At 43.0% G+C, this 18,442-nt stretch overlaps 1 protein-coding gene across 5 annotated transcripts in view; it reads right to left on the bottom strand.

Moving 5' to 3' along the window:
• Nucleotides 1–18,442, bottom strand: part of TENM4 (teneurin transmembrane protein 4) — a 625,745-nt gene that overhangs the window by 363,309 nt on the left and 243,994 nt on the right. For 4 of the 5 annotated variants that reach the window (XM_054222439.1, XM_054222458.1, XM_054222467.1 and 1 more), the window contains exon 4: nucleotides 3,954–4,242. In XM_054222439.1, the coding sequence (XP_054078414.1) occupies nucleotides 3,954–4,176 (223 nt within the window). In that variant the 5' untranslated portion in view covers nucleotides 4,177–4,242. Of the gene's footprint in view, nucleotides 1–3,953; nucleotides 4,243–16,323; nucleotides 16,438–18,442 lie in introns of those variants that run through there. The other variant, XM_054222449.1, reaches the window with a different exon arrangement.

Genomic DNA, 18,442 nt, shown 5'->3' with positions numbered 1-18,442 from the left:
AGGAAACTCCTTTTATGATTGCAAAGTATTACTTACAACACCTACTGGCCCTTTTGTTAATTATTGCCTGTTGCGGTTATCCTGAAATACAAACACCAAAGCTACTTCTGCGAGTCATTTTGCTTGTGCATGCCTTAAAGATGAGTCTTGCACCAAAACCACAAGTGCAGGGTGTTTGAAGAGCGAAATTAAGCAGCCCCCAAGTTAAATGAGTGCATTAAATGCATCCCCTTTGAGGAATCAGCTTCTCCAGACTGCAGAGGGTGTGCTTGGAGCAGCCTGGGTCAGCTATTTTATGTTCATAGTCTGGAATGCTGCCTACTCCATTTGACTTGCTTTGCCATTTTATGCCTTTCTTGATGGACTTCTAAAAATAATTTATGTGAAGCCCTGCTTGATTTCTGAACTAAGACACTTGTGTCTCTACAGAAAAATGAAGATGAGACTGTAGCAGGGGCCAGAAATCTACCTCACGTAGACAGCAGCAGCAGTGAAAATGTAACTACCCTGACTTCAGGCTAGCAATAAAAGGGAGAAGATCTGGAATCTCTATTAGGACTCTGGAGCCCGTGCTAACCCTAAAATCCCAACATGTTCACAACTACGGTCACCCATATTCACCAAATCAACTCCTGTAAATTCTGAAAGTGATTCTTTGCCTAACCTCTCATATCCATCTCAGCCCTACAGCCTGCAGGCCACGTACAATGCCAAGGGTTGTTTATCCCATCTGCAGCTCAATTGCTTCCCTCCTTCCAGGCTTCTTGGGTTTTGCTGTAGCCCAGATGGATAGTGCAAAGAGTGTCACTGTCCCCTCATTGTCTTCTGCCTCGGCATCCCTGTTGACTTCCTTCATCACGGAGCAGGCACATGACATAGTGTCATGGTTTAACCCCAGCCGGCAGCTAGAACCATGCAGCCTCTCACTCACTCCCACCAGTTGTGATGGGGGAGGGAATCAGAAGAGTAAAGGTGAGAAAACTTGTGGGTTGAGATAAAGACAGTTAATTAGGTAAAGCAAAAGCTGTGCATGCACCAAAGCAAAATAAAGAATTCATTCACTGCTTCCCATTGGCAGGCAGGCCTTCAGCCATCTCCAGGAAAGCAGGGCTCCATCATGCAGAAACTGCTTGGAGAGATCCCATGGGCTAGGGCTCTGGAAGGCAAAGGGGCTCAAGAAAGCTGGTTGGTATTCAAAGACCACTTCCTCCAAGCTCAGGATCGGTGCATCCCTAAGAGAAAGAAATTGGCTAAGGGATGCAGGAGACCTGCATGGTTGAGCAGGGAGCTTCTGAAAAAGCTCAAGTGGAAGAAGGAAGTCTACAATAAGTGGAAGAAGGGACTGACCCCTTGGGAGGATTACAAGAATGCTGCCAGAGCGTGCAGGGATGAAACAAGGAAAGCCAAGGCTGCCTTGGAATTAAACCTGGCCAGGGATGTCAAGCTCAACAGGAAGGGCTTCTACAAGAATATTGGAAGCAAAAGGAAGACCAAAGAAGTTGCGGGCCCACTGTTGAATGAGACAGGAGCCATGGTGACGGAGGATGCGGAGAAGGCGGAGTTACTGAATGCCTTCTTTGCTTCGGTCTTTACTGCTCGGCCCAGCCCTCAGGAGTCCCAGGCATTGGGGGAAGTAACGGGGAAAGAAGACGACTTCCCTTGGGTTGAGGAGGATTGAGTGAGGGATCAATTAGATCAATTAGATATTCACAAGTCCATGGGCCCCGATGGGATGCACCTGAGAGTGCTGAGGGAGCTGGTGGAAGTCACTGCTGGGCCGCTCTCCATCATCTTTGAAAGGTCCTGGAGAACAGGCGAGGTGCCTCAGGACTGGAGGGAAGCCAATGTCACTCCAGTCTTCAAAAAAGGCAAGAAGGAGGAGCCGGGGAACTACAGGCCAGTCAGCCTCACCTCCATCCCTGGAAAGATGATGGAACAGCTCGTTCTGGGCGTCATCTCAAGGCATGTGGAGGAAAAGAAAGCTATTAGAAGTACTCAACATGGATTCACCAAGGGCAAATCATGTCTGACTAATCTGATAGCCTTCTATGATGGCATGACTGGATGGATAGATGAGGGGAGGGTGGTAGATGTGGTCTGCCTTGACTTAAGCAAGGCGTTCGACATGGTCTCCCACAGCATCCTCATAGGGAAGCTTAGGAAGAGTGGGCTTGATGAATGGACAGTAACGTGGATAGATAACTGCTTGAAAGACAGAGCTCAGAGGGTCGTGATTAGGGGCACAGAGTCTAGTTGGAGGTCGGTGATGAGTGGTGTTCCCCAGGGGTCAGTACTGGGCCCAGTTCTCTTCAATATATTCATCAATGACCTGGACGAGGGGATAGAGTGCACCCTCAGCAGGTTTGCTGATGACACAAAGCTGGGGGGAGTGGCTGACACACCGGAAGGCTGTGCTGCCATACAGAGAGACCTGGACAGGCTGGAGATCTGGGCAAAAAGGAACCTTATGAAATTCAATAAGGGCAAATGTAGGGTGCTGCACCTGGGGAGGAATAACCCCATGCACCAGTACAGGTTGGGGGTGACCTGCTGGAGAGCAGCTCTGTGGAAAGAGACCTGGGAGTCCTGGTGGGCAACAGGATGACCATGAGCCAGCAATGTGCCCTCGTGGCCAAGAAGGCCAATGGCATCCTGGGGTGCATCAAGAAGAGCGTGGCAAGCAGGTCGAGGGACATCATTCTCCCCCTCTACTCGGCCTTGGTGAGGCTGCACCTGGAGTGCTGTGTCCAGTTCTGGGCTCCCCGGTTCAAGAAGGAGAGGGAACTGATGGAGAGGGGACAGCAAAAGGCTACCAAGATGGAGGGGACTAGAACATCTCTCTTATAAAGAAAGGCTGAGGGATTTGGGTCTTTTCAGTCTGGAAAAAAGAAGACTGAGGGGGGATCTTATCAATGCTTATAAATACTTAAAGGGTGGGTGTCAGGAGGATGGGGCCAGGCTCTTCTCAGTGGTGCCCGGGGACAGGACAAGGGACAACGGGCACAACATTTAACATAGGAAGTTCCACCTCAACATGAGGAGGAACTTCTTTCCTTTGAGGGTGGCAGAGCCCTGGCACAGGCTGCCCAGAGAGGTGGTGGAGTCTCCGTCTCTGGAGACATTCCAAACCCACCTGGACGTGTTCCTGTGTAACCTGCTGTGGGTGACCCTGCTCTGGCGGGGGGTTGGACTAGATTATCTCCAGAGGTCCCTTCCAACCCTATGATTCTATGATTCTATGATTCTATGTGTAATGGTTACTTGGGAAGACAAACAAATGCCATAACTCCAAATGTCCCCCCCTTCCTTCTTCCCCAAGCTTTTATTGCTGAGGATGACATCACATGGCACGGAATATCCCTTTGGTCAGGTGGGGTCAGCTGTCCCGGCTGTGTCTACTCCCAACTTCTTGTGCCCCTCCAGCCTGCTCACTGGCGGGGCGGTGTGAGCAGCAAAAAAGGCTTTGAGTGCTTAGGAAAAAATAAAAACATGAGTGTTTTACCAAAACTGTGTTCATCCCAAATCCAAAACATAGCAATATATCAGCTGCTAGTAAGAAATTCAGCTCTGTCCCATCTGAAACCATGACACATAGTGAAAAGGTCTGCTGAGCAGGCAGGGACTTCCCACGCCATGTCAGTACCGTGTAGCGTGTGCACAAGGGGGTCTGGTCTCATGGTGGGAAGTGGCAAAGGGCTGTTGGAAACAGAAAGACTAAGACACAGAAAATGTGTCTACGTAGATGCTAACGAACACAGGCTAGTGGTATCCCACTTAAGGGCATTGGTTTGCACGCATCCCACATCTGTGCATCTCATCTGTTCCTTCCTGCTCTTTTTCCACATATCTTTCTTTTGGCCTCAGAGTCTTTCAAAGGTAGCCTCCCACCCAGCCCCAACTCTCAGCTGATTGACGCTTGCTGCTTACCACAGCATCTGCTGAAATGTGCTCACCTGCTCGGCAGAATTCATCGGCCTCCTGGTGCACCATGTCTTTGACCCGATTGCTGTAGGTCAGCCTGGAGTCTTGATCATAAGCCTTCAGGGTCTCGCTGGAGCTGTAGGACTTCTGGGGTACCTTGCTGTCCTCACTCTCGGCGGAAGAGCTGGTGTAGCGGCGCTCAGTGTCGCGGCGCCGAGTCAGAGATCGATACGGTTTCCTTTCTTTTACATCCATGGCACCCTTGTCTGAGTATTCAACATTAAAATAATGACGTCCCTGTGGTGATCAGATTGGAATAACCTGAAAGAGAGAAGAAAAATAGCATCTAGGTTCATGCCTTTGGGCACCTGAAGGTTAATTTGCCTTCTTTATGCATTCTTGCACCGAACAAAAGAGAGGTTACTTAATGGACTGCAGGAAAACCCTCTTAGAACAATTACTGATGGAAAGCAAGTCTCAATTATGTGTGAGTCATTTAATAATTGCCACAGCTAGCGGGACACATACAGGCAGCAGCCTGCATCTGTCTGAACTGGGCACGCACTTGGGGATTTCAAACTGATTGTGATTTTCTGTGTCTTCTTTCCACGGGAAGTGATTCAGACACCTCCAGGAGGCACGTATTTGGTACATCAGTCACCTAATCTCTGGGAAATCAGGCCATGCTGAAATGTCTCAGCCGGAGGACTTTGGAAAAATGCTGTCCTATAGTTTTCAAAGTGTTTTGATAGATTGTGGGTTTAGAAGCAATGAACAAAAGAATAAGAGACAATGTAAGAGGAAAGTGGGAAGGGAGAGGGAGGAAAGAAGAATAAAAGGGTGGCATATGGATGGAAATTGTATAAAAAATATCTTCCTATTCAGAGGGTTTGTCTTTACTCAGATGGAAATGTATTAGAACTTAGCAGAGTTGAGAAAGTGTAAATAAATGATAGTGCTCTGCTTCACGTAACAGCATGGCCTGGGATTTATGCCTGTGGGAAAAACAATGTATATACGCACCGGTGTACAAGCATATATACCTGCACACAGAGAAAATTGATATCAGAAGTAAAACACGTATTAAAAGTGTTTTTGTCAAAATAATTAATAAATTGTATTTTCACTTTAAGTTTATTAAATGCAACAGAAGGCACAGGGGAAAAAAAGTCAATGACTTGCAGCAAGATGATAAAATATGTTTTTGAATACCTAAACTGGCTTATGAGGAAAAATACTGATAGAACCCACAAACCAAACACTGAAACCTGTAATTACAGGCTGAGTTTCTCAGGAATTGAGTCTTCCTGACCGCTAAAGAACAGACGCTGAGCCTCTAAATGCCGTACCAAAATAGTGTTGTTTACTAACAGTACTTCAGAAAGGAAGAGAATCAGAAAACACCCATCAGTTCTTCGTCTTTTTCATAGCAAATCTCTATAAAGATGCATTGGCAAGGACTGAATCACATGCCGTTGGCATTTCTCTCTTGAAAGGCTAAATCCTGAACATCCTGATGAAATCTTACTCCTCCGTGACTCTTAGACCCCAGCCTGGCTGCAGACACTGTGCCCTGGGTTTGTGGAGCAGCACAACGCAGCTACGGCGCAATAGCGGAGGATGGATGCGCTGTGAGCTTTGCAGGTCACCTTAAAGGGATGTGGTGGAACGTAGCGTTTGTGGCTCTCAAAACTATGAGCCTGTGAGGGATGGAAGACCCGAAGCACAGGTCCTGGTAGCCCACAAATCGTAATACTAATGCAGAAGCTTGAAGACAACATTTTATTATGAATTCCTCACTCGCTGAGCTATCTGGCACAAGCATAGCTAAGCGAATTCTTGAACTGAAGGGAGGCTGCAGGAGGGAGCAAGGCTGTGAGAAACACCTGCAGCTGGGCAAAGAAAGAGAGAGTCCCACTCCTATTTCTGCAATTCTGACTTTGCTAAGACTGGTCTCAGGGTTTTGTCCCTTTAACCTCCAAAATGAGCTTTGCAATGACAGAAACTGATTCCGAGGGCTTGTACGGTTTCTGTGGCACTCTTCCCGGAAATTAAGACACTACTTAAAAAAAAAAAAAAAAAAAATCCACTTAATTCTCTCCCAATCTATTCCAGTGATGGCAGCAGACCAAGTTCACACTTCTTATTTGTCAGCAAAACGCATAGAAACTATTGAACACAAATGGGAAGATGGGAGGGAAGAGGAGAGTGTCTTATAATCGAGCTTTACTTAAGTCATCCGCAGAGATTCGAGCACCACTTTGATTTCAAACATGTGTTTAAACCCTCGGAACTCACTGACTTAAATTCATTCATGAACTATGTAAGTACAATACGGTGAATGCAAATGGGATTAGTCACCGGCCAAAATTTACACACGTTAAATGTTTTGCAGAATAAGGGTCTGGAAGGTGCAAAAACTAAGGCCTGAATGTAGAGGCAATAGGGAAGGAAATGGTGTCATGCTAAAGGGACAATTTAACATAGTAATAGTGTGTAAGAGATCTACCAAATATTGGTAGATAATTTACTGTGTCGAATCAAACATATTGGTACTTTCACACGAATCAAACATATTGGTACTTTCACACTGGAGAGTAGTATCAGGAACTGACCATCTGATTGCTTTTCAGTGCGCTTTCTTCCTCCCTTAAAAAAAAAAAAAAACAAACCAAAGCTTTTTTTGGCTTGAAAAATTGTGACTTTTTTTGGCAATTGTTATTGAATTGCTTTCTCTCCTTTATACCTTCTCTGTTTGTGTGAAATCCTCAAAAGGAGCAGGTTTGTTATACCTTTTAATAAAACACCTTAAAACAGGTTCCTTCGCAACGGCGCTGTAGTAAGAGCTGTTATAATGAACACTGAAATTGAGGTTTATTGTCATGGGGGACAGAGATAGCAAAATGTGGGTGAGAAGCGGTTACTATACTCTATAAGAAAGAGAAGAGGGAAGGTGGCTTCTCTCTGCTCATGAGTATTGCAGCAATTCCTACCAAGGCCAGTCATTTAAAAACCCTCTAGCGGGAGAGGCACACGTGCCAAGAAAACCCTTCTGCACAGTTAGAGCCACGAGGTACAAACAGGGTCTGTAATTACCATTAGTAACCTTGCAACTTAGGAAATGGCCAAAAAAACATCAGGAAATTGACTGAATTCCCACCAGATGAAGGTTTTTCTTTTCGCAAAGAAAGGTGCTGAAAAACTGAAATTCCTCCTACAGTTCATCAAAAATAGCCCTGTAAATTTGCACCATTCACATGCGCATTCCTCTATAACAGTGCTTCAATTCCCAATTCATTCATGTCTTTATAAATTTAGCTCTCCTCAGCCCTTTCTTTCTCTCTCTCTTGCCGCTTATAAGGAGAAACTTTTCAACTAGAAAGGTCACCCCCAAAACACATAATGAAGATTTTTTTTTTTATTTTTATTAGTTTTAAAGAAGGAACTGTTGCATTTAACTGACTGAAGTAAATTTCCAGCACCTCTCCATGGACATGCAGTTCTTGTCGTCTCATTTTTATGGCCCAATTCCCAGATGGTTTAGATACCTTGCCTTCAATGGAGTTGTGTCGTCAGGGGATTTGCTTCATAGTGTTTCTGTGATAGATTATTAGTTTTTATCTGCTACTCCTTGTGTCTTGATTTCACCTCTGCTACAATTTCACCGTTGCCATCAACACCTCACATTTTTCCTGACTTCTCTGGCACACGGTGAATACAAAGAATCACGCTCGTCTCAGTTACATACTCAACCACCAGTTTCTTTCTGCCTCTAGCTCATGTTTGCTCCTCATAATTTTAAAAGCTTCCATAAACTTGCTGGACCTGATATTAAAAAACAAGGCTTCTAAATATTGTCCTTTCCATCCCTTCGTTCCTTCTCCCTCCATAAAAGCACAAAAGCCTTCTGCTCTGTACCATTTCTATTTGAAAAGGATTTTCTTGTCCTATAATGCAGTGTTTCTGGCTCGCTTTGATTCTTTCATCATATTGCTGTCTGCGTAACATATCAAATTTCACTTTTTTCAATTTTTTTTCCAGGCCACTTAATGGCAATAGCCATTCTCACTTTTGTGAGTGTACAATCCCAGCTGGACCACAAGCTGCTTTGGAGCACGATTCACAACAGAAGCGTCCTTCAGGCTTTACTTATTCAACTCAGAAAAATCCCACTGACCCCAGAAAGGGTTACTCACCATGCTAAAGCCTGTAAAACCAGACTCCTTGACATAGCCATATTTTTCAGAGGTGTGGGACTCTTCTCGCATCCTTGCATATATGTCAAGAAGCGGAACAAAAAAGCAGCTTTCTAGTGCTGGTGCAGTAGTGCAGTAAACGCGATGCTTATTTGCAGCTCTTTTTATTTTGCTTTTGCTTTGGTTGGCTTCCAAATAATCCTTTTTATTATGTTTTATCCTTTATATCTATCCCTCTCATTCTCGGTTCTGTTGCTTTTTGTTGCTCTTTGGAGCTTTGATTAACCACACCGGCTTTGTGCTGCAGAATCGCACTCAATGAATGGCAAGGGGAATGATTTATTTTCTGAGTCACCGCTCAAAAGACAAACTTCCATCAATCAAAACCCAGACAAGAGAGTGTGACACCACAAAGCGATATGCTAGGAGGCGCTTACAGCAAAAGGGACAGGTGGTCTTTGATAGCTGACTTACATTGCAGGTCACTAATCACAGAGATTAGCAGCAAGGTGATAGACAACGCCTGTTCTGGAAGGCAGCATGTCATATCATCCAATTTTCTGTCAAAACGTGAGGGTTTAAATGGTGGAGATAGCTTTATGTGTTTCCTATATAGTTATGGCAACAGGGGGATTGAGAAAGCTGGAAGAGTGAAGTACCTTGTCTCCATGAAAGCGTGAGCATGAATCCTGGTGGGTTGAATCCGTCCACCTTTGTGCTGGGGGAAGCAAAGCTATTTCCCGTAGTCGTTTGTTTTCCTCTGCAAAACTGCCTATGCAAAAATGGCGTCGTCTTACTTGGCAGGGCCTGCTTTTTGTCTTCTTAAAGCAGATCTTCTCATTCCGCTGCTCAGGGCAATTTTTTCCTCTATTTTTTATTGCTGCTGCCCTTTATAGAATGAGCACAGCCACAGAATACCGAGCAGCAAGCTGGATTTTATTTGCAGTCCTTTGGGCTCCACAAATCGAATCGTTAACTAAGACCTAATGCTGGTAAGTAGTGAGCAAGTATCCTTTTCTTCACTTTCTAGAGGGAGAGATGAGGCACGGGAAGTCAAAGTGACTTGCTTAAGGTGGTACAAGAAGAAAGCAACACAACTGAGAGCAGACTCTTGATCTCCAGGGCAGAGTCTGGTACTGAGCCCTGGATTTTTTGAGGATCAAGTCACCTACGCACAGCAGAATACTTAATTTAAAAAATCTTGGCCAACGCATGTTTGAAATCTTTGTGTGAGAAGAGTAGTATGAACCTCAGGTATTATTAACAAGATGCTCTTTCATGTTTTGACAGTGCCCTTCAGTCAGAAAGACTGTGGGGCACGTACAATTGCAGTTGTGTCTGACCAGTGAAATCCCATGGTGAATGATGAAGACTCCACTCAGAGTCAAAAGAGAGGCAGTTTTACGCCACATTTTACGTTAGTCTTCTCCAAAACACCAACAGATATTGGGGTCAGGCCAGCAATGTTGTTTGGGAAGTTAGCTTCAACTCAGGATCCTAAGCTGCAACCAAAGATGTTGTGAGTTCAGATGCTTAAATGACTTTGTGGCTGCGGTTATTAATATCCTACACCAAGTTAAGTCATCACTCGACATTTAACATTTTATTTGAAGCAACGCAGTGCACCGTGACAGTCCCACCACACTTCCATGATGATGCGAATGCCTGGTTTGAGGTTCCATATTCTGGTTTCATTACACAAAATGTTGAACCTGGGAAATCTTATTTGGCCATTTCCATTTGTCCAGAAAATCTGTGATACACACCTAGTCTAAAGCACAAAGCCAGCGTAAATGTAGTATTGAATGTTCTGATGTATTCAACAGATATTTAGGCATGTACTTAGGGGTGATTCAAATCAAATTTGTATTGCCAGGTGATCAGAGGTTGCAACTATCTTATTTTAGCAAATATACAACCATGGCTTAAAGAGTGTGATGCTATTTACCAGGTTTCTGGGAGATTCTTCTATAACATAAAAGACCCCTGTGTTTTTTATTAAATTTTAAGCTTCAGATTTATAACAGAGGTTCAAATCCCAGGAGGTCTTTGTAGGAAATAAATTAAGCTGTAGGTATAACATCCTCTCAGGTTTTTGGCAAGGGCTTTGGAAAGAAGCAGGCACAAGAGAGAAGAATGAAGAGTCGAGTTAACACTGCTTGGCTTCAACCCAGTGCTGGAAGAAAGTAACAAAAACTCCCTTTTCTGGTCTCAACCACTAAGCCTTTCTTCTACTGGTAAGAGACTTGCAAGGCAATTGGTAACGTCCTGTCCAAAAGATGTGGTTTGTGACCTTTTCGTAAATAAATCTAAAACTGCAATGAGCTGGAGGCCCAGAGAAGCTGGAAACAGTAGTTGAGATTTGAAGCACGCTGGGAAAGCATGAAGGGGGCTGGCATGCAATTATCTCAATTATTTCTGGTTTGCAAACCCCTAAGTCTTCCCTCATGGGCTGCAGCCTTTAGCCTCTGCTAGGGGAAGATTTTGGGTCCAGAAGTTAAAAAAGCTTTCAAATAGTTTTTGACTAGTATAAGCAGTTTGCAGCTGCAGTCATCAGAACCCTGCTCTGGCTTCCCGCAGAATGGAAATTTCTTTGGAAACAATCTTAGTTTTATATTGAAATACTCTTTATTAGTCTATTTAGTCATTCTTGGAGGAAGTGAGTTTTTTTTCAGAACCTCAATTTAATAGATAATGCATAAAAGGTATTTAAACAATAAATGCCAGAAAAGCCAGCCTGACAACGTAGACTTATTTAGGTTCAGCCTGCAAATTTTTCCTGTCTCGTTATGTCAGACTCAAGGTTTGGGTGTGTGATGTGCCAGAGAGCCACAAACTGTGTGAAACCAGCCTGTGTATCAGCAAGTCCCGGACTTCTTTTTCCTCCAGAAAAGAAAAAGAGAACCCGTTTTTTCTTCTGAAAACCAACAAAATGTATTTGATAATCTCTAGTCATCCCCTAGACAATAAGAAAAGACTGGTACGAGGCTCACTCAGGGTGGTAAGCTTAGTGCCTACTCTTGGGTGAGCTTTGGATTTAATTCTTAGTGGTCTGCTGTGGCTACAGGGAACCTTTATTATAAAACGGTGGCCCATACGAAAATGTAGCAAGAATCCCGAGATAGTCTGCATGTACACCTTGTGTCATAGAATCATAGAATGGCTTGGGCTGGAAAGGACATTTAAAGGCCATCTAGTCCTACCTTCCTGCCATAAGCAGGGACAATTTTAACTAGATCAGGTTGCTCAGAGCCCCGTCCAACCTGGCCTTGAATGTTCCCAGGGATGGGGCATCTATCACCTTTCTGGGCAACCTGGGCCACTGTCTCACCACCCTCATGGTAAAAAATTTCTTCCTTCTATCTAGTCGGAATCTATCCGCTTTCAGTTTCAGTTCTAGGAAAAACAGGAAGAAACAAAGGCTCTGTGTATGGCTGCACAAAGCAGAACTAGCAATCTTGGTAAGGCATCAGAGGCCAGTGGAACTGTCGTTTACACAGGAAAGCTTTTTATAGGGTTGTGCACTAAGCGCTCAAACAGCTGACTATACTCAACAGCTCATGCTGGTTGTGTGTCATGCAGTTGTGTCTAGGAGTTGCCCATCCTGTGAAGAGCTCCTGAAATCATGCACAGGAGAATCATTGTACTGGGTCAGAAGAAAGGACCATCAAGCCCTGTATCCTCTCTCCCAGTGGTGGGTGCTTGGAAAGAGCAGAAGGGGAAAGTGGTTGGGAACAGTGGTTTAAGGAATCAGGTTTGTCCTTCCCCTCGATACATTTCCAGAAAAATGGGGTTCAGTAAATATTTTAGTTGGACCACTGTGTTTGATAGTCCTTCGTGGACCTGTGTTCTGAGAGTTTGTTTAATAAGATTTAAAATTTAAATATTTTTGGCCTTTGCAACGTCTTGTGGGTGGTCCTAGAATGTGATTTTGTGTTGTGTGAAAAAGCACTTGCCTCCTTTAAACTCGCTGCCTGCCATGTACAGGTCTTGTCTCTTCCATGGGGATCTTGATGAACTCACAGCCCTTTCCATAAGAACAAAGCTTTAAACTGATACCCACTCTCAGATGTACCTTATCACTATTGTGCATTATTCCTGCTGTCACAGAAGAGAACTGAATGAAGGCTGGGACTCTTTTGGGAAAGAAGGCATGTCTGCCTTTCCTCCCTGCAGTCCCCACTGCAGGATCTAATCCTGCCTCTAAAAACATTGACACTATCAGGAGTGGTTGGGTTTGCTGCAGGAAAACTTAGAAAGATAAAACCATTGGTAGATAAAGTTTAAAGCATAAACCTTGTCACGTGTCTGTATCCTTTCGTAAAAGTATCACGACGGTGTGCACCTCGTGAAACAGCTCAGAGCCCATCTCCTGTTCTACATCCTTTGGATGCAGCCCGGTGTCTGAGCTGCTCACAGGGTGGCAGCTTGAACTGAAGGAAAGGTCTAATGTAAAACTTACAATATCATAATTTTTTTATTTTTTTTTTTTTGGCTTGGCTGTGAAAATAATAGAATAGTGGTTTATGTGTGCATTAGCTTTCACTCCTGCTATTGAATGACCGGGGATGTCATAGGCTGAGCTGGATTTGGAGGAATATGCTCAAAAATCATAGCTAGGAACAGATTCATTTTATACCTGCCTATTTATTAACACTGTTTGTATAGACACTCTGCAGACCTCTTTGACCGAGAACTTCCTGTGGCAGGGGGAAGCTCTCACCTAAACAGGCAGGACAAACAGCACAGGGAAAAGAGTATTACCAGCCCTCTTTTGCAGGTAAAAGCAAGTATCTTGCCCAGGTCCCAGGCTTCAAGTAACTAACACCCAAAACTCCTGCAGGATTAGTTACAAGGCCAACCTGTCCTTGTCTTACTACGGTATCGTGTGTAAAATTGTCCCTGCTCGTGTCTCAGATGCTGTGGTACCGGCTAGTCTGTCCTTGCTTTCCTTCAGCAGGGAAAGAAACAAGCCTGTTTTCTTGTTCTGATAAAATCCCCCAAAGAGTCCGACTTCAAACTAAGTTTATTAAAATATGAATTATCTGCAAAAGGACTGCAAAGGCCCATGAATTGATTCCTGATTTTCTATGGACTTATTTTAGGACTTCTCTGTGAGATAATCAGAGCGCATTGAAAGATGTTAGAGATTGATTAATCAGTATAACTCCCACTGTGTCTAAAGCTTCACTTTCAATTACGCATCAAGCTTATACAGTAGGCAGTATATTTTTCTTAGGTAAAATGCCTATGGGGGGAAAATGGAGAGATAGAAATAGTAAATTAGAAATAGAAAATAATTGCTATTTGTTTTTTTCCCAAACAAAGGGCTCCCTCATTGGAATAACAAGGAAAGGTATCACCCCTAACAAAGGATTTTAAGCAGATGCAATCCCTCATACAAAGCGAGAACTCCATCCGACATCTCCACAAATTGCTGTCTGCTTGACACAGACTATGCTCTGGCAAGGGGACTGACACCTGATTGCTGGGTGGCAGCTCAGCACATACATGTACTGCCAGCGAACCGCCAAAAATGACCTCGCTGCACTCTTCCAGATGTACGAATGCTGCAGGACTCCAAGATGTGTTAAGGAGGGCACTTAATAAGGTAATCATAAGTGATACTGTAGCTCAGGTGAAAAGATAAAACATTGCATTTGTACTATCCTTGCAAAATTCTGCCTTTCTACTTGCCCAAAGATATCGGAATAACAGCAGGGTTTATTTTTATTTACTTTTTTTCTTTTTTTTTTTTACCACCATGGTAAAAACTCAGAAGGTAAAATTTAGAATCTGATTTTATGCTTCAATTGTAAATCTACATGGTGGGGTGAACAGGCTGCCCATAAAAGTAGAATTTGTCTCACCTAACTTTTAATATCAATCATGGAAACACCTGCAGCCACACTAGTCGTGCTTGATTCATTCTGCAATCAGTGAAGAAAAAAAGTAATTTCTAGGGCAATATTCATTTAAAAAAATATATTTTAGACATCTATTACAGACATAGATAAATGATTCCCTAGAAGTGATTCTCTCTATTGACTCCAAAGAGACTCTAGGTTGACTCGTTCAAGAGTAGGAGTCAAAATTCAGTTGGATTAACCACACTGTAGAGTTCTTCATTCATGTTGTTGCATGATTGTAATTTCTTAATGATTTAGCCATTCAAGGAGGTGCGTTTGCATCTCTCCTATGTTACAAGCAGAAGAGAGATGACCAGAACACGGCCAGGCACGATGCCAGCAGCAGAGATTGCACAAACCCCAGTTCCTATTTGCCCTTCAGAAGCCTGTTTGATGGAGTTCTGGGATTCTGTGCCAGTATTCATGAAAGCCAAATATATTTTCACATTTTTCAGTAGATAAAATGCTAGGTGAGAGATTAAGTGGTTTATCCAAATCCAAACTGGAAACTAAATTCTGGATTATTGTTACTAAGATTGCTAATTTAGTGACTAAGTGATAAATTGTTCGGTTTGCCATAGGAAAACATTTTGTATATGACTTTCTGGGGCAAAACAGAATGACTTATTAAATCGTTCTTACAATAAAGAAAAAGTTTTTATATCATTTAACAAAATGAGTGGATAGGCTCCCTGGTCTGCTGAAGGAGAGCTTTGCTACCATGCTTGGGAATCCAGTTTGAGGAATAGTCAGCAAAAAGACATTGTGGGGAGAAATGGCAAAAACGAATGAGAGGAGAAGGCAATTGAAGATGTAAACGGCTCTTCTTAGCCATACTTTTAATGACTAGTTAGACCAAAGATTAGAAGTAATTGAACTAGCTCTCAGTCAACAAAAGATGCAAATAGATTGTAAAGCAGAGTAGGATTACATTAATTTACACTAAACCAAGAGTAATTAGTTAGTGTTTGTGCAGTGCTTAGAAAGCAGAAAGTGCTTTATAAATGTTAATTATTACTATTTGTTTCAAATAGATGCAACACACACAATCTTCTATGTGTTTTAGGAGGTAGAAGACAAAAAAGCAAAACTCAGTTACAGGCTCCACCATTTCACTGAGACCTATCAGAGCATTTTCGGGAAAAAACACAGAATCTTTTTCAGTGGATATCTCTGAATTGTGAGCATTTCATTGGAAGTCATAAGGTGACTTTCTGTCTCTGGAAAACCTGTCTTCTCAAAAATAAAAAAAAACAAAACACACCCAAAACACCAAGGCTAGATGCTTAACGTGAGGCCACTCTCTCTGCCGCGGACTGTGTGCATTTCTGACCTTGCACAAGGTCAAAAGGCAAGAGAATGTAACCCATGTAAACATGGGTTTAAGCAGCGAGTAAACCATCTTCATTTTGGACCATGCAATCATTCCTGAGATGAAGAGATAGTCATGTCTACTGCTGAGAAGCAAGTCTGGGAAACAGCACTAGCTTCTCTTACGCCTAGCTGTACCACTAATTTATTGTGTGATCCTGGACAAGGCATTTAACCTTTTGGGCCCATTTTATGAAAAACAGATATAACCATTCTTAGCTGTTTCACAGCCAAGCAAAGGGTCTTGTTTGATGCTTTTAAGCATGCCATTTCAGTAAATAATCTATGAGACATGTATCACTATTAAGAAGATGACCGAGAGAGTCTAGGAGTCTAACAAGAAACTTATTAGGTGAGATCATACAGTTTCAGGATGGATTCTGGGCCATGACATGCTAATGATTTGCAAAGATTATTAGGCTTGTCGGAATCATGGACATAAAAGAACCCTAAAGTAAAATGCTTATCTGCTTTTTTGCAATAAATTCTTGACCCAATTTCCTTCCTACCTTGGCGAACCCTTGCAGAGAAGAATGATAAATAGCAGAGGTCCAACCGCTTTGTATGTTTTTAAAATCACAAAGGATAATTCAATTTAAAAAGTAATTTGTATGGAAGAAATATTTTGCCAGGATATGAGCTAATAAAAACCTATATTTAGTGCTCACGGTTTTCGAAGCGCTATACAAATGTTAATTTATTAGCTAACCATTATATCTGTAAAGAAGATATCTGTAAAGAAGGAAGTGGTACAGATGGAGACAGAGGAGACAGCAACATCCTCAGTCATAAGCTCCTGAAGCCAAATGTCTCATTGTACATATCATCGCCCAAGTGGAGCTGGATCAATGCTTACATCTGTTGGATGCAGAAATCTGCAGGAAATCCAATTGCCAAGAACCCTTTAAACCTAAGTTTGTTTTTACCAAAGTTCAGGCTCCTGGGTTTGAAAATGTCAACTGCAGTGAAGGAACGGTTCCACGTTTCAATGTTTCGGATGACAAACGCGGCTTGAGTTGTTCCCTCCTGCTAGGGCTCAGCCACCCTGCTGCTTGCTGCCTCCCTGGGGATGCGGATGCAGCTGTTTGTAAAACCACACCATACGCAGATCAGGGAAACGGTCTGGAAATAAAAAGAAAAAAAAAAGCCCTTATCTGCCAAACCCTTACCTTTTTATTTTTTTTACCCTACCCCAACTTTAATTTGGCTAGATTAAAACCAATCTGGTTTTATAGTGGGGTTTCACATGTATTTGCACTGGCTCAGGCAAGAGGGCAATACTCTGTGAGGGGGAGGAAAACAGATTGGGAAACTATTTTCTACCATCTAAACTGGAAAACGGACCCATATCTATTTCAGGTCATGGCATGCAGTATCTCACCTGATCTAAAACCTGTATTTCTAACATGTTTTCAAGCAGTAGAACAGGGGGTTTCGAACAGCCCTCCTAATACGTCTTTTCCAGCTCTAGCCCCTACCACCCGTGATCAGATGTACATTTTGTAACTCTGAGCGATAATATCGCTCCATTTCTGCCAAGAGAGCTGCTGCTGCTTCGTGGAACCTGCCTTGCTGAAACCTCTCTGCTTCATGTCCACACTTCATCCGTTTCTGCTTGCTTACACACCAAAGTTTCTCTGTCTTTAATAGAAATTTCGGTTGATACTTTATTCTCTCTGCAATGTCTTTACCACACTGTTTCCCAGAAAAGCTGAAAACTGTTGAAAGCAAAACAGTCAGATGCAGTCAGCATTTTCTTCCTCTTTTTCTTCCCTTTAATTTCAATAGCAATTATTGGTATCCCATATAGGAGAAATTAAAGTAAAAAAAAAAAAGATTAGACCTTCCCTGCTTCCTTGGAGCTTTTTGTTTTGTAAATCACGCTGCGTGTAAGCTATATTTTAAGAAAAAAGAAAACATTATTTTTTCACTGTATTTCTGACCAATAAAGAGGGAATTTGTTGGGTCATCTCCTGACGGGCATTGGATTTTACACCAGCAATAGCTTTTGTGAACTGTGCATCTGATCCAAAGCCCATTAAATTGCATGGAAGTATTTTCCATTCATTTTGCTTGGGGAGTAAAATGGGGCTTTATAAGCTCAGCTCCCCGTACAAAACCTTTTAACGTTTGCATTTATGGTATGGGCTGCACTGCATCATATTTCAGCCTTCAAAAATGTCAGCGCTGAGGATGAAAAGGAATAAAATTAAGAAATTGGAGTCTTTCGGAAATCTCCTTCCCAGAGCGAGCCAAAATGAGCCTATGAAGAAACACATAAGAGAGCACATTGGCAATTTTTTCAGCCTGTGACCTTGGGAGATACCGATTTTCAAGGATCCCCCCAGGGACCTTCAAAGGAGCCTGGGTTTGATGGAGCAGGTATTTCTCCAAAATTAGGCTCCTTTCTGGCATTATAAGCATAATGCCTACTACAATTAAGGCATTTTTGAAAATTTCATTCCATAATTATATGTAGCTGGGGTCTGGGGCAACCTCGCGTTCAAGCTGTCACTAAACACGTTCAATGCCGCGTTGGGTCATTAGGCTTATAAACAGGTTGAACCTCAACCCTGGGGCCTGTGCATTTAAGCTGATTTCTTGGGTAGGTAAAAGAGATATTTATATTTTCATTTAGCTTGAGTGATACCAGCACCTGCCACTTGCTCTAAACAGAGCAGTTAACCCATAACTCCCTCTGTCAACTCCTGTTGACGGAAAGCAAAGCAGATAAATTAATGGTTCCCCTGAGAGGAGCGAACGGAGAAGACTCGTGTAAACAAATACCTCACAAAATACAACTGTATTAATGTGAATGGAAATGAAAGAGAAAACGCCTCTCCCCAACCTCGATAGGCACAGCAGGCTGGAGGCAAACACCCGCAATGATGCTAAAGGTGGGGAACATACAGCAGACGCTTCGCAGCTGCCGCAATGGCAATTAATGCATCCCCAAAGCCGGGGAAATTGTTTCAGCCCTGCCAAGGCCAATGGTCGGGATGTGTTTGCATCTTTCTTGAAGCGTGTGGATGTGTAAATACGACC

This window comes from Rissa tridactyla, chromosome 1, assembly GCF_028500815.1.
Source record: "Rissa tridactyla isolate bRisTri1 chromosome 1, bRisTri1.patW.cur.20221130, whole genome shotgun sequence".
Lineage (NCBI taxonomy): Eukaryota > Metazoa > Chordata > Aves > Charadriiformes > Laridae > Rissa > Rissa tridactyla.
Note: the sequence above shows the minus strand (reverse complement) of the source record. Positions and strands in the feature narration are given on the sequence as shown.